The sequence below is a fragment of the Pelodiscus sinensis genome, chromosome 22 (assembly GCF_049634645.1).
Source record: "Pelodiscus sinensis isolate JC-2024 chromosome 22, ASM4963464v1, whole genome shotgun sequence".
Taxonomy (NCBI): domain Eukaryota; kingdom Metazoa; phylum Chordata; order Testudines; family Trionychidae; genus Pelodiscus; species Pelodiscus sinensis.
Window position 1 is genome coordinate 26881382 of NC_134732.1, and position 27551 is coordinate 26908932.

Here is a 27551-nt window from a genome sequence, read left to right on the forward strand (position 1 = left end):
TTTCCTCCCAGAAGTTTACAGCCCAGGAGGAAAACGTTGTACTTGTATGAAACATGGTTTCATCAACTTGCCCTGGAGCACTTTGTCCTTAAAAGTTTTCATAACCCATTTTTGAAAATGATTGATCTCAATCAAGAAATGTGTGGAATTTCACATGGAATACACACATCAAGCAGAACTGACCAATTTATCTTGTCCATTTGGCTACCATTTTACCACATTCTGCAGCACCTAGAAATGCATAACATTGGACCCATGGGTCTTGGAAAATATTTGCAATATGTATTCCATTCATTTTACCTCCTTTCCTCATTTGTCTTCAGGTGTCCTTCTCACAAGAGATTACTACAGCAAGAAATAAATCATCTGTTCCAGCTCGAAGCCATAGAGTCAGGACAAAGGCTTTTACTCCTGTTATTTCCCATAAAAGGAAGGGAAGTTGGAGACTCATACTAGACCTCTGAGCACGCAACAAGTTTGTGAAAGTTCCAAAATTTAAGATGATCATTCTAGCAACAGTCATTCCAGCACTGAAACAGGAGGACTGATTTTTGGTCCTTAACCTTCAGGACACTTATTTTCATATCTCAATTCTACCTTCCCACAGACTGTTCCGCAGATTTACACTAGAATAAGACCACTACCAGTACAAAGTACTCCCTGTCAGGGCTTAATTGGCTCTAGCAGCATATTCTCCAAGATTCCCAAGGGAGCATCCTCTTCCCTTACTTGGATGATTGCCTCCTCAGAGCCTGCTCTTTCACAAAGGCTTGATTGGTTACTGAAACCACAATAGGCTTTTTTAAAAGAACTTGGGTACAGACCAGTACCCAGAAAACAATTCCCATTCCTGTGCAGAACCTGGCGTATTACAGGCCAGAGCACTCCAACCTTGTTCCTCTCTTTGGCCACACTCAGAGAGACTGTACAAATCAGCACTCAGATATCAGTCAAACATTGATGTACCTTTCCTCCATGAATGTATCTAATTCTTTTTAAACACAGTTATATTCTTGGCCTTCAAACATCCCCTGGCAATGAGTTCTACCAGCTGACTGTGTGTTGTATGAATCTCCTTATGTTTGTTTTAAACCTGATGCCTGTTCATTTCATTGGGTGACTTCCTAATTTGTGTGTCATGACAAGGGATAAAACTTCCTTATTCACTTTTTTAACATCATTCATGATTCTATAGACCTCTATCATATCCCCCCTTAGACGTCTCTTTTCCAGTTTTATTCATCTCTCCTTATAATGCAGCCATTCCATACCACTAATCATTTTTGTTTCCCTTCTCTGTTCTTTTTCCAGTTCCGATATATCTTTTTGTTGATATGTGATAACCAAAACTATTTCCAGTACTCAAGGTGTGGGCATACCATGGATTTGAATTGTCATTATGGTAGTTCCTGTCTTTAATCTCTGGCCCTTTCCTTTCATTGTTAGCTTTTTTTGAGTGCTGCTGAACACTGAGCAGATGATCCCACACAACTAGCCATAATGAGTGCAAGATCCCTTTCTGCTAACAATTAATTTAGGCCCTATCGTTTTGTATGTGTAGTTAAGTTTATGCTTTCCAATGTGTATTACTTTGTATTTATCAGCAGTGAATTTCATCTGCCATTTGTTGCCCAGTCTTCCAGTTTAGTGAGATTCCCCAGGGCTGCCGATGGGTTGGAGGGGAGCCAGCAAAAGATGCAGCTGCCCCAAGGCCTCATGATTTAAAAGAACCCAGGGCTCCTGGCCACTGCCCCCACTACCTGGGCAGTGGCTGGAGCTCTAGGCCCTTTAAATCACCACTGGAGGCCCAGGAGGCTTGGGCCAGGCTGCACTGAATGGCTGGCTGGGGAGGCTAGTCCCCAGCTCCCTCTTTCCATCTAAGGCCCAGCACCCTCTAAGGGCCCAGAGTCACCTTGCCCAGGGGCCCAGCGATTCTCTCACCAGCCATGGAGACCCTTTGTCATTCTTTATTGTCAGCTTTGGACTTGCTTATGTTGAGGAATTTTGTATCACCTGCAGACCTTATCGCCTCATTGTTCACCCCCTTTTCTCCATCCATGTTGACTATGTTGAACAGCACTGGTTTTCATACAGATCCCTGGCGGGACCTTGCTGTATACATCTCTGAGCCATGAAAACTGACAGTTTATTCCTACTTTTGTTTCCTATCATTTAACAAGTTATTGATCCTCTGGCATTCCTCCTTATCCCATGGTCCCTACTTTGCATAAGAGTCTTTGATGAGGCTTCTGCCAAAGGCTTTCTGAAAATCCAAGTACACTATATCCAGTGGATAACCCTTAAGCCACGTCTACACTGGCGGGTTCTTGCGCAAGAACCCGCAGAGCGTCCACTCTGCCCTTCGGCTCTTGTGCAAAAGATTTCCAGTAAAGAGTGGGAAGAGAGGACTTCTTGCACAAGCGCTACGCTCTTTCCTAACAAGTGTAAGCCCTCTTGCGCAAGAGTTCTGTGGACGCGCGGCAGGGGTTTCTTGCGCAAGAAAGCCCTATGGCTAAAATGGCCATCAGAGCTTTCTTGTACAAGAGAGCGTCCACAGTGCCATGGATGCTCTTGCGCAAAAGCACATGGCACTGTGGACGTGTTCTTGCGCAAGAGTTCTTGCACAAGAACCCGCCAGTGTAGACATAGCCTTAGAGTTATTGTTTGGCCCTCTGAAAGAATTCTAGTAAATTGGTGAGGCGTGATTTCCCTTTACAAAAGCCTTTTTGACCCTTCCCCAACATATTGTGTTCAACTATGTGTCACAGTCTAATTATTCTGTTCTTTACCCATTCTCAATCAGTTTGCCTGGTACTGAAGTTAATCTTGTAATTGCCAACAACCTCTCTGGTGCCCTTTTAAAAAAATTGTGTTATTGTAGCTCCTGCCAGTCATTTGGTAAAAGGTTACTTTAAGCAGTAGGTTACATACCACAGTTACATACCCTATCCCCTAGGCCACGCGGGAACCTGCCCCACCACCTTATCGTCAGGGTGCCCCTTATCCCTCCACCCCGGGGGCTGACGGGTTTTGGCTGACCCAGCTCGACCTGACCCGGGACTAGAACCCACAACCCTGTCCTTCCTAGGTGAGCGCCCTAGGCCATGCGGGAACGCGCCCCACCACCTTACCGTCAGTTCATACTTTGAGTTCCTTCAGAATGTTAGGGTGGATACCAGCTGCTACTTACGACTTTTTTTTATCTGTTTGTTCGAACAGCTCCTCTATTGACATCTGTTTGGACTGTTTCTCAGATTTATCACCTAAAAAGAATGGCTCAGGCATGAGACTCTCCCTCACACCATCTGCAGACAAGGCCAATAAACAAAATTCATTTGTTTTTCTTCTATGGCTTTGTCTTCCTTGAGCATTCCTTTAGCAACTCAATCATCCAGTTGCTCCCTTGACTGGTTGACAGACTTTCTGCTTCTGATGTACTTAAAAAATGCTATTAGTTTTTGTGTCCTTTGCTAGTTGCTCTTCAAGTTTTTAGACTGCCTAATTATTCTTTTTCACTTGACTTGCCAGAATGTATGTTCCTCTCCATAGTCCTCAGTAGGATTGGCTTCAAATTTTTCAAAGATGTCTTTTGGTCTCTATGCACCTTTATTACTTTGGCTGTAAGTTTCTTTTTAGCCTTTTTACTCTTGTTTTGGGCAGGTGGAGGGTATACATATAGTTTGAGCCTATTTTATGGTGTTATTAAAAAGTTTCCATGAAGTTTACAGGCCATTATGCCCTTGTGATTATGTCTTTTAATTTGTATCAAATTGTTCTACTTATTTTTGAGTAGTTAAATACTCTGGTGGTGGAGGGATTTTGGTATCTCCCCTCCCCCAATTGAGGATGTTAAATTTAATTAGATTATAGTACCTATTACCAAGTGATTCAGCAATATGCACCTCTTGGACTAGATTCTGTATGCTACTTACAACTAAATCAAAAATTGCCTCTCCCATGTGGGTTCCAGGACTAACTTCTTAATAGTCATTAATGGAATCTAAACATTGATCCCTGCATCCAATCCTAAGGTGGCATGTTCCTAGTCCATATGTGGATAGATGAAATCCTCCATTGTCACTGGGTTTTGTTAGCCTCTCTAATCACCATGAGCATTTCACAATCACTGACACCCTGTTGGTCAAGTGATTGTTAGCATATTCCTACTGCTATACTCTTATTTTGGACAGTGGGAAGACCTGATGGAAGACTGAAACATTCCTAACCTCCATGAATCATACCTTGAGTAAGACAAAGTAGCTGTTAAACCTCCCTGGCCAAGGTCACTGCAAAGTCTTCATGGGCTGATGATGATGTGGAAGTACATATTAGTGTCAGTAGAGAGAATGGCAATGAAGCATATGCCTTGAGATGATATATAAGGGTAAATTTCATTCTATACACAGTCATTGGACAACACTTCATCCATAGGCAGATTACTCATTTTAGACATTTTTTAAAATTAGGAAATGCTAGAGATAGACACATCAAAACTGGAGGTGCTAAATCAAAGACTTTAATTAGCACTAAGTCCTTGCACCTTCTTCTGAAGTACTTAGGACTAGCCACTATCTGAGAGAGAGTTACCAAGTTAGAGGGACTAGTTGTCAGTCTATGGCAGTGTTTCTCAACCAGTGGTTTGAGTATCCTTAGGGGTACTCAAGAGAAGTTTGGGGGATACATCAACACAACTGAAATTTGGAGAAAACTGAATTTTTGTTTTAAGTTTTACAGCACTTCATTATTTTTGTACTTTTTACACCTAAACATTTATTGTCTGCCTAGCTACAATTGAGTTGTTTAAACAAATGTGTTGCAATGGTAGAAAAAAAATGAGTGCGTCTGAAAACTGTAGGTACTCAGGATACTTATATATATATTAAGGGGTACTTTATAAAAAAAGTTGAGAAACACTGCTCTATGGCAATTACTAAACCTAAAAGAAAAAAAGTAACATTTCCAACTGATTTACAGCTTTTGTTTTGAAGATACTATGCTTTTTATCCTATATTCCTCCTGAACAATTCCACCGATCAGAGCAAATATCACCACCTTTATTCCCTGCACATCATTGACATAAGATTAAAAAAATACTTCCATTCATCAAATTGAGACTGAGACTGCTGTCTTCAGCACACTGTCTAGTTTTTCCAACCATCACTAAACATGTCATGGATTGTTCACATACTATTCTATAGGATAAATGAGACAAGATGAGACTGACCAAAGATGACATTTTATTTTACAAAATTTGTAAGAGCATCTTAGTTTTGTGTGTAGAAGGCAGGAGGCATAATTTACTGATGCTATTTATGTATGTTGTATATATTAGAAGGATTTGGTAGGATTTTAGAAAATACTAAAAGAAGGAAAAACTAATCTTTTAAATATTTTCCACCAGTCAGATAGATTTCTTCTTTGAAGTTCTTACTTGTAGCCTATTTGTAGGTAGTTATTTTATTTGAAAGTTTCAACTGTAGCTCTAACTTACAAGTTCCTACTGGCAAGTTTTTCCTAAGCTCCTGTGGCTTTGAATGTCAACAGTAAGTTTTAGCAAGCAGAGTTGGTAAATATCAGTTTTATTTCTTGCACACACATCCACAGACACATGCAGACACATGTGGTCTCTAAAATAAAAGAAGTTATAGTTCATTAATTTTTCCCTAAAACAAAAATCAACAAATAAATTAATAGAAAATATACAGAGAGGTGCATAAAAGTTGAGACTTCCTTGAAAGTCTCTGGCATTCTTTCTTTTATCCTAGTTTGTGGTAGTCTGTGTAGCTCGCCCTTTCATACTGTCTTTATTTTCTACTAGTTTATTTGTTGATGTTTTTAAGGAGAAAATTAACAGACTAACTTTTTTTTTACTCTAGAGACTGTATGTGTTCGTGTGTTTTAATATAAGGCTGTAAAATAAACTTTCATTTATAACATTTGGAAGATAGTTCATGGAAAAATTATGCAAAGGAAAAAGCAGTATAATCCTCTGGGATATTAAAGATACATGGTAATTTTTTCCAAATACTCTTGCCACAGTTCTCTAAACAGCAGTCATCACATTCTACTGTTTGTCTCAAATTACCCAATGTAAACAGTTTTTTAATAATGTTTTCATATTATTATACATTATTTTCTTGTACATGTCAGCAGAGTCTTGACAATGATGTTGAGAAATAATGAAAACCAAATTTGCCTTTCTCCATGCCAGTTGACTGGAAAATCCTGCTAAAAGTGCTTTGTCTTCCTGAAAGCTGTACTGATAGAATAGCAATCATGGTAACAGTATGCACTAGGATAGCAGCCAAGGAGAATAAATAGGAGAGTTTTCAGTAGCAGATGATCTCATTTCATGGAAAAAAGAACCAAAAATCACTTGATCTTAACTGAATTTAAGGACTGGAACTTTACTGTTGAGCTACAAGGCTAGGGATTTGCAGCACACTGAGCAGGGTCTGGGATAGCAGTCTACACTCTGGAATAAATTGTAATAAATAATATGAGCTTTATCCTTGTTTATAGAAGCAGCTTTGTTGTAGAGCTCTTAAATGACATTTTGAAAAGCAGCCATGTTGTCAGTTTCAGAAAAACATCTCTTTACTAGCACGGCAGGGTTGGGACTACTACTGCAGTACAGATAAACAATAGTGGATTGATCTGGATGTAAAATTCAGAGGTAAAGCCCTTCAAATCCATTTTGAGCCAGGGATATCCATAAACTATGTATGCAGATTGCAGATCAGATGCAGATACAAATTTTTTATCTGTGCCGGCTCTATTCCTAGGCATTCATCACTACACATACATAAAATCAGCAGCTATATTGCAGAATTCACTGTGAAAGCACCCACATGTATAAGAATAGAGTTGGGCCAATGGGCTCTGTTTTCAAAGTGTAACTTAAGTCCCTCATTACTATCCAGCCAAATCCTTTAGTGCACCTTTACAGAACAAGTCACTCCTCATGTTCAGCGTTAGGGGACAGAGACTCTTAATACTCATACAAGTCTGATAGCTCTCTCCTCCGTGCAGATATTATTATAGCTGGAGCACTATCGACTGCATGAGCATTATCATTATAACCAGCTGCTTTCATTCTCTTGCAACTTTTGTTAACTGTTGCGGCTTTGTGTCTGCCTGAAGGGGAAATTTTTTTTAGGTTAGAGCAAATACAAATATTTCCTCCTTTTAGGGGGAAAAAGAATGAAATGTGTATTGTCCACATTATAGAAACATCGTTGCCATTTTTAAAAAATAGCACTAAAACCAATAACTGAAATTAGAAAGCTGGAATTCAGCAGCAGTATAATATTAACTGATGCAAAGTGGCTTTGAGTCTTCCAGTTGTAACCCCTCCTGTTCACTAGCCCAGTATGAGGTTATTCTGCATAGAAAAGCCAAAAAGAGTTTGAAGAACAGCTAGCCAAAAACTTGAAAAGTAATAGCAAAATGTTTTTTAAGTACATCAGAAGCAGGAAGCCAGCTAAACAGCCAGTGAGGCCCTTGGATGATCGAGATACCATGAAGTGCACCCTAAGGAGGGGCACTCGGCTTTGAAGGTGCACGGAGAGGCCTTGGTATCAGCAAGGCACTGGTAGAGCCCGATGCAGAGGGAGAGTCCAGTGCTGGAGGTGGTAATTGAGGAACTCCGGCATTCGTCGACCCCAGAGACATTTGACGCAGCATGGGAGATCATTGAATTGACTTTGTCCCCTCACGCCAAGACCTCTGCAGCGTGTCATCAGGCGCATCCTAAGCCCCGGGCACCAAGCTTGGCACTGGTGTGGTTACTGGCACCAGGACACTCATGAGGGCCGCTGCTAGCACCCATGCCTACCCCAATGGCACCGGGAACTCTGGCACCGCAACACTTACTGGCGCTGTTGGCACACGGTAGTTTCCAGTCTGGGCCCCCAGTACTGCCTTACAGTGTCCTAGTGGCACCATATCAGTTAGTGCCTCCGGATCAGCTTCCTCATGTGATCACCATGATGCAGATGATTCCGCTGCTGACACTGGGCCCAGTGCACAGGGGGAAACCTGTGGCCATGGCCCAGCACCAGTGATCACATAGATCACCAGCACCACCATGGTTGGCATCCAGTTATTCTTCGGAGGTGGAGACGGTGCATTCTAAGACATCTTCATATAGGTCCAGATCTTGGCACCTCTCCCACTCTGGGCATAGGCCTCAATACTGAAGTCTGTAGGTTAGCCAGACTTGGCCACCCTAGTGGCAGCCGCAAACCTCCATGGCCATTCTGGATGCCTTGGGCCTACCACCAGGCCCAGGGCCCACCACCAGCTAGGTCGCTATCAGTGGCCTCATACCCGGAAAGTGCCCCCTCAGCTACCATTCTCCTGAGGGCCCCCACTTTGGGAATCAGCCCAGTCCTACAATAAGGATGTGGTGAGACCTCCTGTGGCAGAGGAGGGCTCTATGCCTTTATCAGCAATGTTGGTGCCAGGTCAGGATGCCCTTTCTGGCATAGTCATGGACAGCTGGTGGAACTGGCAGAGGAACAGCTAGGGGTCAGGGAGTCATTGTCCTCTTTGCCTGACGAAGCCTTGATGAACCTTGATCCGCTGCTTCCATCTATGGATGCCAGGGCCCACCAAGACCTGCTTAGAAGGCTGGCAGCCAATCTGGGGGTGCAGGCAGAGGAGGTCCAAGAGGAGTCTGAACCAATGGTGGACATCCTCACAGCAAAAACCCAGGTAGAGTGGCACTACCACTTAATAAAACAGTGGATAAGATATCCAGAACTTTATGGCATACTCCTGCCTCTATTCTCACCTCACAAAAGGGAGTCGAGAGGCCCTTGGCAGCAGTGGTTTACCACCCTGATAGACCTGAAAGTGGATACCACCCTGTTAAACCTGAAAGTGGAAGACCCAATGATACTGCTGCTGGTTCCAGACCTGATTATTCAGGACCTAGGAGAGGGGAGGCTATGCCACCCGTACCTGTCAGTCCTCCACCTCATAGCATGGAACCAGTGTGGTTAACGGGGGTGGAGCAACTCTGCTCGGAGGAGGTGCAGAAGGTCCTCCTGGAGAGTAGAACGCCTTCCACCAGGGTGGTGTATGAGGCCAAGTGGATACACTTCACCTTGTGGGGGGAGTAGGCAGGGGCGACCCAATGGGTGCCTCGGTCCCTCTTATTTTGGATTACCTCCTACACCTCAGACACCAAGACTTTGCTACATCTTCCCTGAGGGTTCAGTTGGCTGCAATTGCAGCTTTTCTCCCGGGGAGGGAGATAGGACTATCTTCACGAATGTGATGGTAAAGCACTTCCTGAAGGGTGTGGACAAGGTGTTCTCCTATATGCGCCCAACTGTACCCCTTTGGGATCTGAATTTAGTCCTGACAGGTCTCATGAAGGCCCCCCTTTGAGCCCTTAGGCACCTGCTCACTGAAGCACCTATTATGGAAGGTGGCGTTCTTGATTCCAATCACCTCAGCCAGGAGAGTTTTGGTGTTGAGGACCCTCACATTGGAGCCCCCATACAGTTTTCTTTAAGAACAAGCTTAGGCTACGTCCCCATCCGGCTTTCCTCCTTGAGGGTATGTCTACACTACCCCGCTAGTTCGAACTAGCGGGGTAATGTATGCATACCGAAAGTGCAAATGAAGCCCGGGATTTGAATTTCCCGGGCTTTATTTGCATAAGCCGGCTGGCGCCATTTTTAAATGCCGGCTTGTTCGAACCCCGTGCCGCGCGGCTACACGCAGCACGGGCTAGATAGTTCGAACTAGCTAGCCATTCCGAACTATCTGTACACCTCATGGCCGGCCGGCCGGCTTATGCAAATAAAGCCCGGGAAATTCAAATCCCGGGCTTCATTTGCACGTTCGGTATGCATACATTACCCGCTAGTTCGAACTAGCGGGGTAGTGTAGACATACCCTAAGGTAGTCTCACATTTTTATATGTCCCAGGACATTTACCTCCCTGTTTTCTTCCCGAAACCTCACTACGCCTAGCGAGCAGGCTCTACACTCTCTAGATGTTAGACAGGCTCTAGAGTTTTATATAGAGAGGACAAGAGAGTTCCGTAGCTCTTCACAACTTTTTATTTCCATTGCAGAGAGGATGAAGGGTTCACCAGTATTAGCCTAGTGCTTATCCTCCTGGATCACTTCCTGGATTAGAGCTTGTTATGACCTTGTGAGTAGGTCCGTGCCCCTGCTGATGGCTCATTCCATGAGGGCACATGCGTTGTCCACGGCATTTGTTGCATAGGTGCCTATTCTTGAGATTTGTAGAGCAGCTCCGTGTTCCGCTGTGCACACATTTTCCAGTCACTACGCAATTGCTCAGCAGGTCAGGGGAGACGTGGCCTTTGGGAGGGCTGTGCTGCAATCCATTGTAAAGTAGGTGTTGATAGACTCCAACCCCACCTCCTCGGACACTGCTAGAGAGTCACCTAATTGTAATGGACATGAGCAAGCACTCAAAGAAGAAAAAACAGTTATTTACCTCATAACTGTTGTTCTTTGAGATGTGTTGCTCATGTCCATTCCAAATCCCGCTTACCTCCCCTTCGTTGGAGGACTCCAGAAAGACGGAACTGAGGTGGTGGAGGGCCAGCAGGGGTGTATATGCGCCGATATAGCGGTGCCACTCCACGGGACTCCGTGGCTGGTCCAACGGGTACTGCTAAGGGAAAAAAGCTCCAGAATCCGTGCATGTGGCACACACATGCCTAATTGGAATGGACATGAGCACCACATCTCAAAGATCAACAGTTATGAGGTAAATAACTGTTTTTTTTAATTTCAGCACACTCATTGAGTTGTGTCGGTAGGACTATTTCTTTGCACTAATTTATTGTTTCCTTTTCATACCGTCTCCCATTAACGTTTGTAGTTATAGGTTATTGTGACATTTTAAGAACTTTCACATACTCTTTACAGTTAAATTTACAGTTAGAGTAAATAGGTAGGCCCAATTATTACAACATATGACTTTTATTGATTTTATTAGCCATGATACAGATAAAACCTGTGCATCACTTAAAAGTGTAATTGGAACCCTACAATGTGCAGTCAAAGATTGGAGAAGCAGATGCCATAATCTCTATAACTGGGTCTGCAACTTCCTTCTGGTATTTCATCTATCTCACAAGTATAAACCAAGTTAGGCCTCACATAGAAAAACTCCAAGGAAAAGCCAGATTCAGAAGAATTGTATGTTAGTGGTTCAGTAGGGAATAACTTTTCTTCCACGTCAATACTGACATCAGAGCACCAGCATTGTGCTAGCATGTACTGTGTTGCTGTGGGGGTCATCTCTAAAATAGGATAGAAAATGAAGTTCCTAGCTATTTATGGATGAAAACTAAGGATGATTGTTTACAAGTTCTCTGCCAAATTTAATGAACATTAGTAGCAATTTTAAATTAATTCATAACACATATTCCTTTCTCCTTTCAAAAACTAGTTCTAATGATTTATTGAAAAATAAACAAATCAAATGAAGAGTCTGCTCAAAAACAAGTTCCCAATCAGTCATTACTTTCTCATCTAAATGCTTGTACTGTATAAGTAGCTTTTTATGGGTACACTGAGAAGCATTAGACAATTTAATTGCAGTATGCCAACTTTGTGTGTAGAAGATCAGAATGATTGACAAAATGGATCATATTACTATTGGCTAACTATATTCAGTTACAATTAGAAACTCAGATACTTGATAGGTACAAGAATCCTGAAATTAGATCTAGTTGATTATGACCGGTTGAGGGATTAGAATACAGTGAATAGCGCTGTCAGGGGCTGTTCCCCACTCTGACACGCCAAGTGCAGAAGGTGGGGGCCCGCAAAAGACCTTAAGTACCTTGCCTCTATAGGCTCTGCTTAAAAAAAAAACCTCCCCAGAGTCACAGATGCACTGGCCCTGGAAAATAGACTTCCACTCTCAAGTGATTTAAACCCTGAAAAAAATAGGAAGGAATACTTGAATTCTTCCCTCAGTGGTACCCCAAGTTCTTTAGCCACAAGAGAGCTTAAAAAGAAACAAAAAGCAGAGAAACAAACTATATCTCTGATAGCTGACTTCTCAGGCTAGGCAGACACACACAAGAATCAAATTACCTCCTTAAAAAGGGGGATTTTAACAACAAAACAAAAAGATATACTTGATAAAGCATACTTGGTTGCTAGCTGTTACAGAGCATCTAAGAAAAGAACAGCTCAAAATACGAACAATATCTTTGGGATATAGCTTAAATATGAAGCAAAATGCAGGACAATGTAGCACTTTAAATATGTAGCTTAAATATGGTGTGTGGAGAAGGAAGGCACATGGAATTCACACACAGAGAAGTTTAACCAAACAACCAAAACAAAGAAAAATACCCTGATCACTAATAAATGGACATTTCCCCCTTATTTACTAATACTCCCTTCATGGGTTCAATCCACTTCCACGCCCCATATTCCTTGGAGGCATGGTAGTCCTGCCTGGGTTTAAATCATTGTCTGTCTCCCAACTCCTGGCTTAAACTCACACACAGAAAAAGAGCAGGGAAGGTATCTATATACAATTCAGATTTCAGCACTGAATCTCATTGGTTCATCTGATCCCCTGCCAACACCCTTAGTTACCTGGGTTTAACCCTTTAGTCACGGAGTGATGGCCAGAAATCCTCCTATCCATCACAAGCACACATGTAATTCAGCAAATATTCACAATCATCTTCATTATAGAGGTTATTTGTAACCAGGCAATAAAGCAGGCCTACAATATAACTTTTGCTGGATATTTCTAGTGAAGCATCCTTAAGTTATTTTTGTCAATAATGGAATGTAGTAGGATTCTGTAATATTAGGAGAAAGCATTCCTCAAAGCATTATTTCTAAATAACAACAGAAAAGTTGTTATTCATATTTAGACAGGGAAATTCATAGTTAGGGAATTTATACTATTGTTTGGTAAATTTAAATTATTTTGGCTTTGTAGCTTTTATTACATACAGTCTGTACATTGTGAATGATTGCAGAAATTAATAACAGTACTTCTATGGGTTTTATTTGGAAATCTAATGTTTCCTATTTTTTCTGTATGCAAATAGAATAAAATACCAGAAGACAAGTCACTATGGGTATGTCTACACTACAGCGCTAATTCGAACTAACTTAGTTCGAATTAGTTAATTCGAACTAAGCTAATTTGAACTAATGGATCCAGACTAAAAAACTAGTTCGAATTAGCGTTTTGCTAATTCGAACTAGCATGTCCACATTAAGTGGACCCTGAACCGGGGTTAAGGATGGCCGGAAGCAGTGCCGGCAGGGCATCAGATGAGGACTTAGAGCGTGGAGCTGCTGCCTCAGGCCATTCCTCCCTCACCTCCTTCCACTTACCCTTCCCTAACCCCCCTTCCTGATGTACAAAATAAAGAAAACGTGTGGTCAAAAATAGAATCTCTCTCTATTGAACAAAACTCGGGGAGACTGGGAAAAGGAGGTGGGAAAGGGAAAGAGAGAGGGTGGGAGAGGGGCGGGCAACTAAAATGATCAGAGGTTTGGAAGAGGTCCCATATGAAGAGAGGCTAAAGAGACTGGGACTTCTCAGCTTAGAAAAGAGGAGACTGAGGGGGGCTAGGATAGAGGTCTATAAAAGCATGAGTGGGGTGGAGAGGGTGCATCAAGAAAAGTTCTTCATTAGTTCCCATAATAGAAGGACCAGAGGACACCAAAGGAAAGGAATGGGTAGCAGGCTTCAAACTAGTAACAGAAAGTTGTTCTTCACAAAGCAAAGAGTCAGCCTGTGGAACTCCTTGCTGCAGGAGGCTGTGAAGGCTAGAACTAGAACAGAGTTTAAAGAGAAGTGAGATAAAGTCATGGAGGTTGGGTCCATGGAGTGGTATTAGCCAGGGGGTAGGAGTGGTGTCCCTGCCCAAAGTTTGTGGAAGGCTGGAGATGGATGGCACGAGACAAATGGCTTGGTCACTGTCTTTGGTCCATCTCCTCCAGTGTCCCTAGGTTTGGCCACTGTCGGCAGACAGGCTACTGGGCTAGATGGACCTTTGGTCTGACCCAGTACGGCCATTGGAAGCTCAGGGTCGGGGGTCTCAGTGGACCACCTTGATTTTCATGCACACCTGCTCCTGGGTGGCCAGGCTGGCAGCTCTCCTGCCCTAGACGGCTGCTTTCCTGTGCCTAGTGCGGAGGTCGTGGACGAGGTCCACGATGTCCACACTAGACCAGGCGGGTGCCCGCCTCTTGTGGTCCCGGGCAAGCTCCCGGGAGCCGCCAGCCTGGTCCCAGGAAGAGGGGGAGGGCTGGGGGGCATCGGGTGGCTGGCTCGAGCCGTGCCAGGTGCAGGGTCTGCTAGCTGGGTGCTGGCAGGCTTGCACCTGGCACGGGCACCGTAGCCAGCCCGTGCCCCTTTAAGGGGTCCGGGGCCGGGAGGGGGGCAATAGAGTTTCCCTGGTGTTGGCCAGAGTGGCCACCAGGGAAAGCTGGGGAGGGCTAGCCTCCCACTAGTTAGAAATAAGGGGCTACACACCCCTTAATTCGAACTAGTAAGTTCGAACTAGGCTAAGTCCTCGTAGAATGAGGTTTACCTAGTTCAAGCTAAGCGCTCCGCTAGTTCGAATTAAGTTCGAACTAGCGGAGCGCTAGTGTAGCGTCTATCAAAGTTAATTCGAACTAACGTCCATTATTTCGAATTAACTTTGTTGTGTAGACATATCCTGAGTGTGTTTGATACTCAGTTTTTGCCTTTTTAGCCTCAGAATAAAGGAAGAAACGTGGCAATATGAGCATGTGTCTTGTAGAGTAATAGTGCTCTGACCCTACAGCAGTAGTTACAGCAAATGAAAGAAAGCAGTAGTTTCTGTGTTTCATTTAAAATGAATCACTTCCACTATTCCTCCTCCCCACAATAGAGACTATAAATAATCTACCATCAAGGTGTCAGTCCATGGTAAAAGAAGAGCAGGAATTTCCTGTGGGAGCAGAAACAGAACCTTCTGGGTTCCGTCTCTGCTTAGCATCCTAGTCAGCTTAATGAAATATACATTACCTTCTTTTAACTATGGCAGAATTTAGTACTAGTGCGTGAAATACTCTCTTCTTTCATAGAATAGTTAAAGCACTGGCAGCAGCTGTGAAGGCATCCCCACTCATATCTTATCTCCCAGGATGACCTGTTCTTCTCACACTGAGTTCATCAGAAACAGGAATTAGACTGTAACTCATTGTGCAAAATTGATGAAATAGTAACAACTGTCAGTCACTACCAGACAGTAAAATTTGAACTGGTGCCTAAGGTGAAAGCTGCCATATGCCCCTTCCACTGTCACCCTTTCAGCCTAGCAAGTCCCTCAGCCTGAGCCTAATTGGAACAAAAGCTGTAGAGGTGAAAGACTCCAGAACCTATCCCCAACCTGAGTTATCCAGTCCTTTTGCCTACATTAAAAAGGGTTTCAACATTTTTTTAAAACAGTCTTTTTTTTTTTTTTTTAGTATTTTTGGATCACGATATCTGCTCCATTTGAAAGCTCTTCTAGTCTTCTTAAAAGGAATTATAATTATTGCAACTTTATATCTTAATTTTTTTTGTTGAAGAGTTTCTGTATAGTCAGAGTCATGTGAACTACACTCTCTGCTGCCATAAAAGGGTACAATTTCCAAGAGCGCAACAATATGGAAGAAACTCTTAATGAAATACATTTACTAATAAATAATCTCTCTCTCCTTGTTTAGATAGGCATAGCACTTGAACCTATAAATTATTTTTAAAATTTTGAGCCACATCCTGCCTGATGTAATAATGCACAACTTTGATTAACTTCACTAAACTTATTCATTACTATCTCAGGACAAAATCTTCCCTTGTTCATTTTCTGAAGGAAGTTGGTTTGGGGTTTTTGGTTGGTGGTTTTGGGGTTGGTTGTTTTTCTGGGGTGGGTTTTTTTTGGGGGGGGGGGGGGGGTTCCGTGGAGTGCTACAGATTTTAAGACATTTACTTGCTTTGAGGTAACTGACTTTTCAAGTTAGAAAACAAAGAAATGTTTTGAAGAACTTAAGCCCTCAGAACACACAAAGTATCTATCTCCAGAATGGAAGTTGGATTCCCATTTGTGTTAAACTACCATGAACAAGAATGAAGTATCATATTTTCACTTTATAATAAAATGAAAGCTGAGAGAGAGATTTCCTTGACCAAAGTTAAGTTATGTTATCTACAAGAGGTTGAGAGAAATAGAAGCTTTGATTGCACTTTGTGTCAAATAAAGTGATGATTTTAATCATTTTCATCTTGTCGAGATCTTTCCAGAGAGCAGCCACCATTTTTTCAAGGTTTCTTTAAAAAGTGTTATTGTTCCATTACATTTAGTTTGCATAGCCTGTGAGTAGCAAGTTTTTGTTATACACTTGAACCTCTGTATTCCGGATGATTCTGTGATATATACTATCACATTTATACTGTGATATATACAGGCAGTCCCCAGGTTACGTACAAGATAAGAACTGTAGGTTTGTTCTTAAGTTGAATTTGTATGTAAGTCGGAACTGGTACATATTGTAGGGGAAACTCTAGCCAAACATTTCTCCAGGGCTCAGTTTTATTCTCCCACAACTCACTTCCCTCAGTCCTTTATTCTCAAGCTAAGGTGTCTGCTGAGAAAAGCCGCTTCGCGTCTCCCTGGTCTGCTGGGGGGGCGCTAGCTTCGCGTCTCCCTGGTCTACTGGGGGGAAGCAGCTAGTGCGGGGTTGCCTCACCCCGTTTGTAAGTAGGGATCCGATGTAAGTCGGATCCATGTAACCCGGGGACTGCCTGTACTCACACCTTTTTAATATCCTATGACAGGAATCAGATTTTCTCAACTCCTGTTACCAAGGAAAAAGGTTTGTGAATGAGACAATAGGAGACATTAGAAAACTGAACTGCTGCTGCAAGCAAACCTGCAAAGCCGTGTGCATGGGGCAGTGAGGATTTTAGCTCATCACAAGCCATGATAATAACCCAATGAAGCCAGGTGAAGCCATGTTAAGCTTTAAGTCTACAGTTAGTGTAATCCTCCCATTTTCATATGCTAATAACTTTTAGATAAATTCTCCTTTGGGGCTAAAAGGCTCCATGCTGGGTCTCAGCCCAGAGATATATATGTTTTAAGTTATTACAGAGGCGGAAAAATACTGTTCTTCGGCATCATCAGGCATGTTATTGTTCACAAGTAACTCAAAAACATGTGGTGGAAGATCATGGGAAAATGTGAAAACAGTTGCCTCTGAGGAGCTGGTCCTTTGATCAGGTTTGGGGGAGACTTCAAGTCAAAAAAATTCTTGACCCCTTAAATGGAGCAGCTGCTTCTAGAACCCACAAGAGGAAAGGAAATTCTTGATATATCCTAAGTAAAGCGTAAGATCTGGTCCATGAGGTGAATATAGCTGGTCCGTCGAGAAAGAGTGACCATATGTCAGTCGATGGTCAGGGCTGTGTGTGTGTGTGTGTGTGTGTGTGTGTGTGTTACACCCGAGTCTTCAACTGCTGGGACACAAGGCCCCGTTGCAGTGGGTAGTCTAGGAGAGTATGTCTACACTACCACCCTAGTTCGAACTAGGGTGGTTAATGTAGTCAATCGAAGTTGCAAGTGAAGCCCAAGATTTAAATATCCCGGGCTTCATTTGCATCTTGCCGGGCGCCGCCATTTTTAAATCCCCGGTAGTTCGGACTCCGTGCCCGTGGCTACACGTGGCACGGAGTAGGTAGTTCAAATTAGGCTTTCTAATTCGAACTACCGTTACACCTCGTTCCACGTGCCCGCAGTTACACGCGGCATGGAGTAGGTAGTTTGAATTAGGCTTTCTAATTCGAACTACCGTTACACCTCGTACTACGAGGAGTAACGGTAGTTCGAATTAGAAAGCCTAATTCGAACTACCTACTCCGTGCCGCATGTAGCCGCGGGCACGGAGTCCGAACTACCGGGGATTTAAAAATGGCGGCGCCCGGCAAGATGCAAATGAAGCCCGGGATATTTAAATCTCGGGCTTCATTTGCAACTTCGATTGACTACATTAACCACCCTAGTTCGAACTAGGGTGGTAGTGTAGACATACCCGGAGAGACTGACCCCAGGGAGTTTAACGTCCGTGTCTTTGTCCGCTAGGATCGGGATCCCTTCACAGAGGGCAGCCAAAAGGCTGACAGACACCCCAGAGTTTATAGGAAGAGCTTATTACATCTCAGATTTAACTGCTAGGATGCAGGATCCCTTCTCAGCAGGCAGCCTAGGGAAGACTGAGAGATGCCCCTACTGATCTGGAAGTGACACGATCCAAATGCCCCAGCTCTTCCTATATCTGTCCCTTATGACCAGCTGAAGTTCTTTTAAATTGTGCTTGGTTCTGTTACAGAAACTGAAGGAGTCAGGTTAAAGCTTATTCAGTTACAGGTTTATTAAAGAAGCTTATAAATCATATGGTTACAATAGCTATTGCTCTATTTCTTAATTACTAGCAAATATAGATCTTAAAAATGGTTACAAAGAAAATAAAAATAGAATTAATGGTACCAAGTGACAGCTTAATCTTTAAAGAGCTCTAAGTCTATGTGTGCACTTAAGACAAAGGACACATCCAGGGACAATTTTTACCCGCTTCTGTGCCTCTCGACTCCAGCATATCAGGCATATCAGGCCAGGGCCAGTCCCTCAATTCCTAGGAAAGAGGTCCCTGTGGAACCTCGGGAGGCCAATCACCTAACCCGACCAGCAGATAGATGGTAGATTGACACTCAGAGTAAGTGTGTTGCTGGACCCATCTTTATACCCATAGGAGCCCGTATCCTCTTTCTTATCTAAGATGCCAAATTGTGTTGGTCCGTCTTTGTGGCGCCAGTTCTTACAAGGAAGTTTCAACTTAATTTACACTTGCGAAAGAGATAACTAAATTGTGAGTACTGGACATTTTTTTTTTACTGGGCGGGAGATTCACAGTGTGTGTTTGTATCAATATAGGTTTCAGTCAAGGGCACGCCTCTGCAGCCTCTTGGTCAGCAATTGGCGAATCTCTGTTTACAGCCATCCAGGGTCACAGCAGCCTGCATATCCGAGCCTTCTGTCAAGGATCTTACTGCTCTGTGTGCCCTGTATGCTTCCAGGCAAGCAAAGATGGATGTTACAGGGGGGTTCCTGTCTGGCTACACCATAATATAATCAATATTAACATTGTTGTGGCTGGTAAAACACCACTGAAGCCCAATACTGTGGTATTTAGTTTCATAAAGGGGGACTACACACAAAAATGAGGAGGTTTGTTAAATAGAAGTTAAAAAGTATAGTGTCAAAAGTGAAATCCCTGCAAACTGCATGGATACTTACTAAAGACACCATAATAGAAGTTCAAATTAAATATATACCCCAAATAAAAATAGATAGAGAACCAAAAAAATCCCACCAAGGCTTAACAACCAAGTAAAAAATGTTGAAGAACAGCTAGCCAAAAACTTATTAAAATAATAGCAAAAAAATGTCAGTACATCAGAAGCAAGAGCTGTTCTAAACAATTTGGGGGGCACTGGGCGATCGAGATGCTAAAGGAGCAATCAGGGTCAATAAGGTCATTGCAGAGAAACTAAATTAATTCCTGGCATTGGTCTTCACCGCTGAGGACATGAGGGAGATTCCCAAACCTCAGCCATTCTGAGGAACTGTCCCAAGTTGAAGTATCATTAGAGCTGGTTTTGGAACAAATTGATATACCAAATAGTAATAAGTCACCAGAACCAGATGTATTCATATGAAAGAACTCAAATCTGAAATTGTGGAACCATGAACTATGGTTTGTAACCTTTCTCTTAAATCAGTTTCTGTACCAAATGATTGGAGGATAGCTAATATGATGCAGTTTTTAAAAAGGTGATCCTGTCAATTACAGGCCAGTAAGTCTAACTTCAATACCAGGCAAACTGGTTGGAGCTATAGTAAAGAACACAATTATCAGACAGATAGATTAATATAATTTGTTGTGAAGAGTCAACATAGTTTTTGTAAAAGGAAATAATTTCTGATCAATCTACCAGAATACTTTGTGAGGGGTAACACACATGTGGACAAGAGGGATCCAGTGGATATAGTATACTTACATTTCCAGAAAGCCTTTGGTAGATCCCCTCGCCAAATGCTCATAAGTAATATAAGCTGTCATGCGATAAGAGGGAAGGTCCTCTCAGGGATTTATAACTGGTTAAAAGATAGGAAGCAAAAGGTAGGAATAAATGGTCTGTTTTCAGAATGAAGAGAGGTAACTAGTGGTGTCTCCCAGGCGTCTGTACTGGGACCAAGCCTATTCAACGTATCCATAAATGATCTGGAGAAAGGGGTAACAACTTCGAAGTAGGAATAAGAGATCCTCCGGAAAAGGGCTTTATTCCGGAGGATCGCGCCAGTCTAGACGCTTTTTTCCGGCTTTTCCCCAAGCCGGAAAAAAAGCGGCGGCCAAGTTTATTTAAATCCCGCAGGGGATATTTAAATCCCCCGCGGATTTCCCTATTCTGAAATTAACATGCCTCTTCCGGAGAAGAGGCCAATGTAGACGTAGCCTGTGTGTCAGCAGCTGGGAATGAGCACCTGGCTTCTACTTTGGTTTTAGAAAAGCCTTAGCAAAACATCCCTCGTTGTTCATATTATGTTAGGGCAGGATATCTTCCCTATCATTCAAGAATTCATTCACTAATACACCATCCTAATCAGAGCACAGCACGGTTCAGGTTTATTTCTTTGCTTTCAATCTGTGCTCTGCCACCATGGCAGAGGAAGTAAGCAGAACCAGTGGCACTTTAGAAAGAAGCTTTTGTGGTCCTCTTGTAATCTCATCAGATTTTTAACCCAAACTAGCACAGAACTTTACTCATAAACTTGTTTTTCTTTAACCCTCCAACATGTGGTTCTGGTTGAATCTCTGGATCAAGGAATTATTAAATGCATTTTTTTGATATGTTCTTGACCTTTAAATGAAAAACCTTCTCTGAAGTCACATATACCAAAGTGACTCACTCTACCAGAATGTTGTGTCACAAATTTTCATTCATGTGATAAACACGTTGTAGCAAGGACAAATACAACAGAGAATCTATTCAGATAAGCATTGGGGTGGGGAGGAGGAGACAAAACCAGATACATTCTTTCTTTGTATTTATCTATCAAACGATGATCTAGTAAATGATACGTCTAAAGTGTTTGTTTATTTCCTCTCTTTTGTTTCTAAGAACCAATGTCCTATCTCTCCTTTCACAATATTGGTTTGTCTGTAGGGACCATCTTTGAACAACTAAAAAGTAGTATAAAAGGTACCCTTGAGTGTTAATGGGAAGCTGCACAGACAGTTTTTCCATTGCTGACGGAGCAGCCACTGTAGTTTGCTCCTAGTGATGGCACAGTTCATGGTGACATCTTTGAGCCTACAACGTAGGGAAATTATAATGTAAATAATTGTTCACCAAGATTCATCTTTTTCACTTAAGTAAGTAAAACTCTAGGCTGACAGCTGGACTGGACAGTAAAAAGACCTGGATCTACTTTATAATACAGGCAGTCCCCGACTTACGCGGATCCGACTTACGTCGGATCCGCACTTACGAACGGAGCTTTCTCGCCCCGGAAGTCGGGGCGAGAAAGCCCCGTTCGTAAGCTGCTCCGGTGCCCCTGGTCTGCTGGAGACCGTCTCCAGCAGACCAGGGGCACCAGGCGGGTTCCCGCGCTTCTGAGGCTTTGCCAGAGCAAAGCCTCGGAAGCGCGGGAACCGCTGCTGCTGCCACTTGGGTGCCGGTGCCTGTGGTCTGCTGGGGACCGTCCCCAGCAGACCACTGGCACCGGGACCCAAGCGGCAGCAGCGGGCAGGTTCCCGCGCTTCTGAGGCTTTGCTCTGGCAAAGCCTCAGAGGCGCGGGGAACCGCCGCTGCTGCCGCTCCAGTCTGGGTGCCTGTGGTCTGCTGGGGACGGTCCCCAGCAGACCACAGGCACCCTGACTGAAGCCGCAGCCGCGGGGGGGTCCCGCGCCTCTGAGGCTTTGCCAGAGCAAAGCCTGAGGCGCGGGGAACCGCCGCTGCTGCCGCTTCAGTCAAAGCGGCAGCAGCGGCGGTTCCCCGCGCCTCTGAGGCTTTGCTCTGGCAAAGCCTCAGAGGCGCGGGACCCCCCCCGCGACTGCGGCTTCAGTCAGGGTGCCTGTGGTCTGCTGGGGACGTCCCCAGCAGACCACAGGCACCCAGACTGGAGCGGCAGCAGCGGCGGTTCCCCGCGCCTCTGAGGCTTTGCTCTGGCAAAGCCTCAGAGGCGCGGGACCCCCCCCGCGGCTGCGGCTTCAGTCAGGGTGCCTGTGGTCTGCTGGGGACCGTCCCCAGCAGACCACAGGCACCCAGACTGAAGCCGCAGCCGTGGCGGGGTCCCTGCCTCTGAGGCTTTGCCAGAGCAAAGCCTCAGAGGCGCGGCACCCCGCTGCCGCTGCGGCTCTGCTCCCCGTGTCCCTGGTCTGCTGGGGGGGGGGGGCGCAGCTAGTGTGCCCCCCCCCCCCCCACAGACCAGGCTTTTGTTTTGGACTCTGGGGCAGAGCAGCTGGGGCGCTGCCGATTGGTCCTGCAGCGCCCGTGGGCACTACTGGACCAACCCGGCAGCACCCCAGCTGCTCTGCCCTAGGTCCTGATTCAGCCGCTGCTGGTCAGTTTCAGCAGCGGCTGAATCAGGACGTCTGGGGCAGAGCAGATGGGGTGCTGCTGGGTTGGTCCAGTAGCACCCCAGCTGCTCTGCCCCAGGCATCCCCAAGTCAGCTTCTGCTGAAACTGACCAGCGCTGACTACAGGAAGCCCGAGGCAGAGTTGCTCTGCCCCGGGCTTCCTGGAATCAGCTGCTGATCAGTTTCAGCAGCAGCTGACTTGGGGACGCCTGGGGTTCTTAAGTTGATTCTCTATGTAAGTCAGAACTGGCGGTCAGTTTCAGCAGTGTCTGAATCTGGACGCCAGTTCCGACTTACATACAGATTCAACTTAAGAACAAACCTACAGTCCCTATCTTGTACGTAACCCGGGGACTGCCTGTACCAACTGTTTTCCATTCAGTAAGCAGCTCTGTCTTCCTAATGGATGCACTGATTTTTCTTGAGGGAGCAAACTGCTCTTTGATTCACTGCAATCTGTCAGGCCAAAGCAGGAGAAACTGTAGTGAAACAGACTCCTTGCCTGTCCTGTTCATTGGGCTTGGTCAGTGGCAGATGCTCAGCCATTCCTGGTATTAGCCTTTCTCCCAGACCCAATTGTTATACTCCACATTGGGATGTTCTTTTACCCTAACTTGGGAGCATTTTAAACAGCACCTCTATATGGGTACATATCTATTTCCAGCACTTGCCAGTATCCAGAAATTTTCTCTCTAAATCAAAAAGGCATCTCAGATGTAAACTTGGGGTAAGGAGAGGGGGAGGTTTGGTCAGTTGGACTTGGCTTTTCACAGCACAAAAATTTCCATCGCAGTTGGCTCCTTAGAGGTAGTTTCAGCACAGAGGCCAAGAACTGAATGGATCACAGATGGTAAGCTCTCCCCAAATTTTCAGGAAGTGTAGTCTGTAGAGCTCTGCTGGTGACTGATGCTGTACCTGAACTGGGGACAAGCTGAGCAGCCTGTTTCCAAAGCCACCCTTCTGGACTCTGTCACCAGCGAAAAGTCACAACTAAACAATTTATGTGAAATGTAACTGTTTACTGTGAATCAAAGAACAGCCTCAGGTGCATTCACCTACCTCCAAAGACATGACAAGTTGCAAACAGTGTTCTTTGCCTCCTGGCCAAGAGCACTGCAAGCCTCTTGAAGTCAGCATTCAGAGAGCAGTCTTGCATAATCACCATGGTAACTATGGACCCTAATCAAATCTGGGAAATGAGAAGGAGGATAATTTGCAGTGAGACTTCCCAAATTCCCAAAGATCACAGATAATTGAGAAATGACACATCTGTCTCACTGTAAGCTATGTGAAAAGTTCCCACTTTTTCTCAGATATTCTTGCTATGAGTCAATATGAGCAAACAGTTTACAGCTGGATGGGGTTTCAAATCAAATTCAGAACATATGTTTTGTTAGACATTACTGCTTACCCCAACGCACAAACTGACTTTATAGCTGTGCAAGTTATGCGCTGGCAAATCTAACTGCTGTAAGTGGCCAAGACTTTTTGTGGGAGTCGGTCATTAAAAATATGCGCAGGAATGTTTTGAAGATGACTTCCATTTCCATTTTGCTTCAATTGGATGGATCCTTTATAGAAACAGATGGTGTAACTCAGTAGGCAAGAGACACTGTTTCCTAAATTCAGCTCCCTTTTCAGATCTGTAACAATCCAGTTTAATGTTGGCTGTTTAATCATCAGATCTTGTTTCTGAAGATCCCTACTGGATTTCTGAGCCCTCTCAAAAACAAACAAAACAACCTAAACCAGCCCTTGGAATTTCTGGGTTTTGTATCCGTTCAGCATTAATTTATTTCTATTTTTAGGTCCATCAGAAGTATCAGCAACTGTGAGGTTCAGCAGGAGACCAACTTGTCCTGATGCATCAGTGGCAGCCAGCCTCCCAACTCCTCCTGTTCCAAGACACAGAAAGAGTCACAGCTTGGGAAACAAGTGGGTGCGCCATGCTGTCTCAGGCTCTCTCAATTCAAGCATCATTCTGGTTCAACTACCACTTGAAAATTCTTAGATATTTCAGATAGTTTTCCCTTTATGCCCCTCTCCCTTTCTAGTACTATAGGCGTGTTTCAGGCATTAGTTTGTGTGCTTCATGATTTTCCAGAAAGATGTCAACACTTTTGTGTTGTTTTGACATGCTTCCTGCAAATGCCAGAAAAAGTTGGCAATACCTACTTCAGTGCCATTCTTGTACTATCCACTTTGATTTGTGTGAATGTCTAAAGTACATAACAGATTTTTAACATCTGCACTATATTAGCTACAGTGTATGGGTTGGAGAGAGACTCGTTCTTTACCATTTACTTAGGAAAATTCAGGTCAGTGACAGCGTCTCCTTTTCAAATAAGGTTTCTACGTCTACCCTATTTTACAAGTGGATGGACTGAGGCAGAGAGTTTGTGTCTCTTATCCAGTGTCACACAGTGTCTACAAAAGCACTTACTGACATTTATGATCATTGTATGGGGAGACACCGTCTGAGTGGAAAAAAACAGGAATGAATGGATGTTATCAGATTACATAAGAGCTTTTGCATTTTTTCTTTTCCATTTTTCCAGTATGATGTGTCAGTTCAGTGTAGTTGAAAGTAAAAGTGCAACATTTCCAACAGAGAAGCCACGCCACCTGCTGGATGACAGTGTCCTAGAATCCCACAGTCCTGTCAGAAACCACACTCTGAACTCAGTTTTCACCAATGGACTTTCTATAGGTAAGAACTCTAAGGCTCCTTGAATTCTCTGCTTGTCTGTCTCTGCTGCTTTGAAGTATGAAATGGCATATATAACTATAGATGCAAACAGATTGTTTAGCTTCTGAACAAAGACAGATTTGTGGGAGGAGGTAGTTTGGAACCATCTCTTAACTGCCCAGAGGCCTTGTGCATACACTCTGGGTATGTCTACACTACCCCGCTAGCTCGAACTAGCGGGGTAATGTAGGCATACCGCAGTTTCAAATGAAGGCCGGGATTTGAATTTCCCGGGCTTCATTTGCATAAGCGGGGAGCCGCCATTTTTAAATCCCCGCTTGTTCGAACCCCGTGCAGCGCGGCTACACGGGGTTCGAACAAGCGGGGATTTAAAAATGGCGGCTCCCTGCTTATGCAAATGAAGCCCGGGAAATTCAAATCCCGGGCTTCATTTGCATCTGCGGTATGCCTACATTACCCCGCTAGTTCGAACTAGGAGGGTAGTGTAGACATACCCTCAGTAGTTTAACTTAACTCGCCCTCAATTTATTCTTCCCTGCTAAAAATTGCCTTACTAGAACAAGATAGAGCCTGGGGAAAGTTCTGCCAATGTTCATGCTGTACATATATGGGATATCAGACCAGCACTTTTACCACCAAAAGGTTCACTGATGAAAAGAGAATAAGAGTAGGTCTACACAGCAAAGTTATTTCAAAATAGCAGCCGCTATTTCGAAATACCTTTCCTAGCGTCTACACAAGACAACTGCTATTTCAAAATTAATTTGAAATAGCAGCGGGCTTATTTCAAAATTGGTAAACCTCATTCCACAAGGAATAGCTCCAATTTTGAAATTGCTATTTCAAAATAAGCGCTGTGTAGATACTTATTTCAAAATAAGGGGCCTTCAGCCCTTCCCAGGGTGTCCTGCTGGCTAACCTGGCCACAAGGTAACTTCTGACCTGATGCCCTGCCGGAAACAGTTCCAGCTGGCCTTAAATGTGATTCAGCATCCAGTCAGTATGGACGCGCTATTTCGAAATAGCAAAAAGCTATTTTGAAATGCATTTTGTGTGTCGACGCATTATTTTGAAATAAGATATTTTGAAATAACTATTTCTAAATTAGCTATGTCGAAATAATGCTGTAGTGTAGACATACCCTAAGTGTGAGAGCTATTTTTGCACAAGACTCATTTTAACCTGTATTGGTATAAAGTTAGGTTGACCTGGGAACTGTCCTATAATGAAGGCATTAAAAGGAGCACAAAGGAATCAGAATATACTGAGCAAACTATTGCAAAAAGAAGAAAAAAGAGCATTAGTGTAAGATGTGTTTTAAGGATGTAGGAACTGTTTAAAGAAAATTACTGAAAATAATTAGAGCTATAAAATCTTTCCTAGTCTTTTACTGGTTTACTGAAGTTCAAATGTGGATGGAAGAAAATTAAAACAACTTATTCAGTTTAGGAAAAATTGGGGTTTTCAGTCTTTATAGTTTTGAGGAAATTAATCTGAAACTGATGTTCATTCTAGAGGCAGGACTGTGCAATATGATCATTTAAACCACTCACGTGATCTTCTGACAGCTGTCCCAGTTCTTGTTTGTTGTAAATGAAAGTTGAAACAAAAAAAAATTAACTCTTTCATGGGCTGGTGTATTCCTCATGTTTCAACCTATACTAATTCGCAGTAGTCCACAGAAAGCCAGTATCACGATCAGGCCTGAGTAGTCAGAGCTAGTAGTCATAGCCACAGTCAAACCAAGAGCTGGAGCTGGAATCCATAATCAAGCCAGAGAGCAGAAATCAGAAGTAAAGCTATGAGTCAAAGCTGGAATCAGGCCAGACCAGGAAATGGAGCCAGATTCAGAGTCACAAACTGAGCTGGGGTCAGAGCTGAAGTCAGGAGTCGAACCAAGGGTTAGAGCCAGGGCTACAGTCAGATGCCAGGGCCAGGAATCAGGAATCGGAACCAGGATAAGGAAGCAGGACCCAGGGATGAGTCAGGTGAAAAGTCAGGGTAGAAGAGGCAGGGGGAGGCAATGCTTTCCCTGGGTCTTAGTGCTCAACCTCTGCTCTTTCCTATCCCTATTCTGATCATTCCTGAAGATTCCCACTGCAGGCTGTTGCAGCCTGCAGATTGGTGACTCTTCTCTCAAAGTGGATCT

At 43.8% G+C, this 27551-nt stretch overlaps 1 protein-coding gene across 11 annotated transcripts in view; it reads left to right on the forward strand.

Annotated features, from left to right (window-relative positions):
• Positions 1-27551, forward strand: part of RALGPS1 (Ral GEF with PH domain and SH3 binding motif 1) — a 428912-nt gene that overhangs the window by 377931 nt on the left and 23430 nt on the right. For 9 of the 11 annotated variants that reach the window (XM_075905764.1, XM_075905763.1, XM_075905761.1 and 6 more), the window contains 2 exons: positions 24501-24627; positions 25251-25402. In XM_075905764.1, coding sequence (XP_075761879.1) covers positions 24501-24627; positions 25251-25402 — 279 coding nt within the window. Of the gene's footprint in view, positions 1-323; positions 10550-24500; positions 24628-25250; positions 25403-27551 lie in introns of those variants that run through there. The other 2 variants (XR_012897221.1, XM_075905765.1) reach the window with 2 other exon arrangements.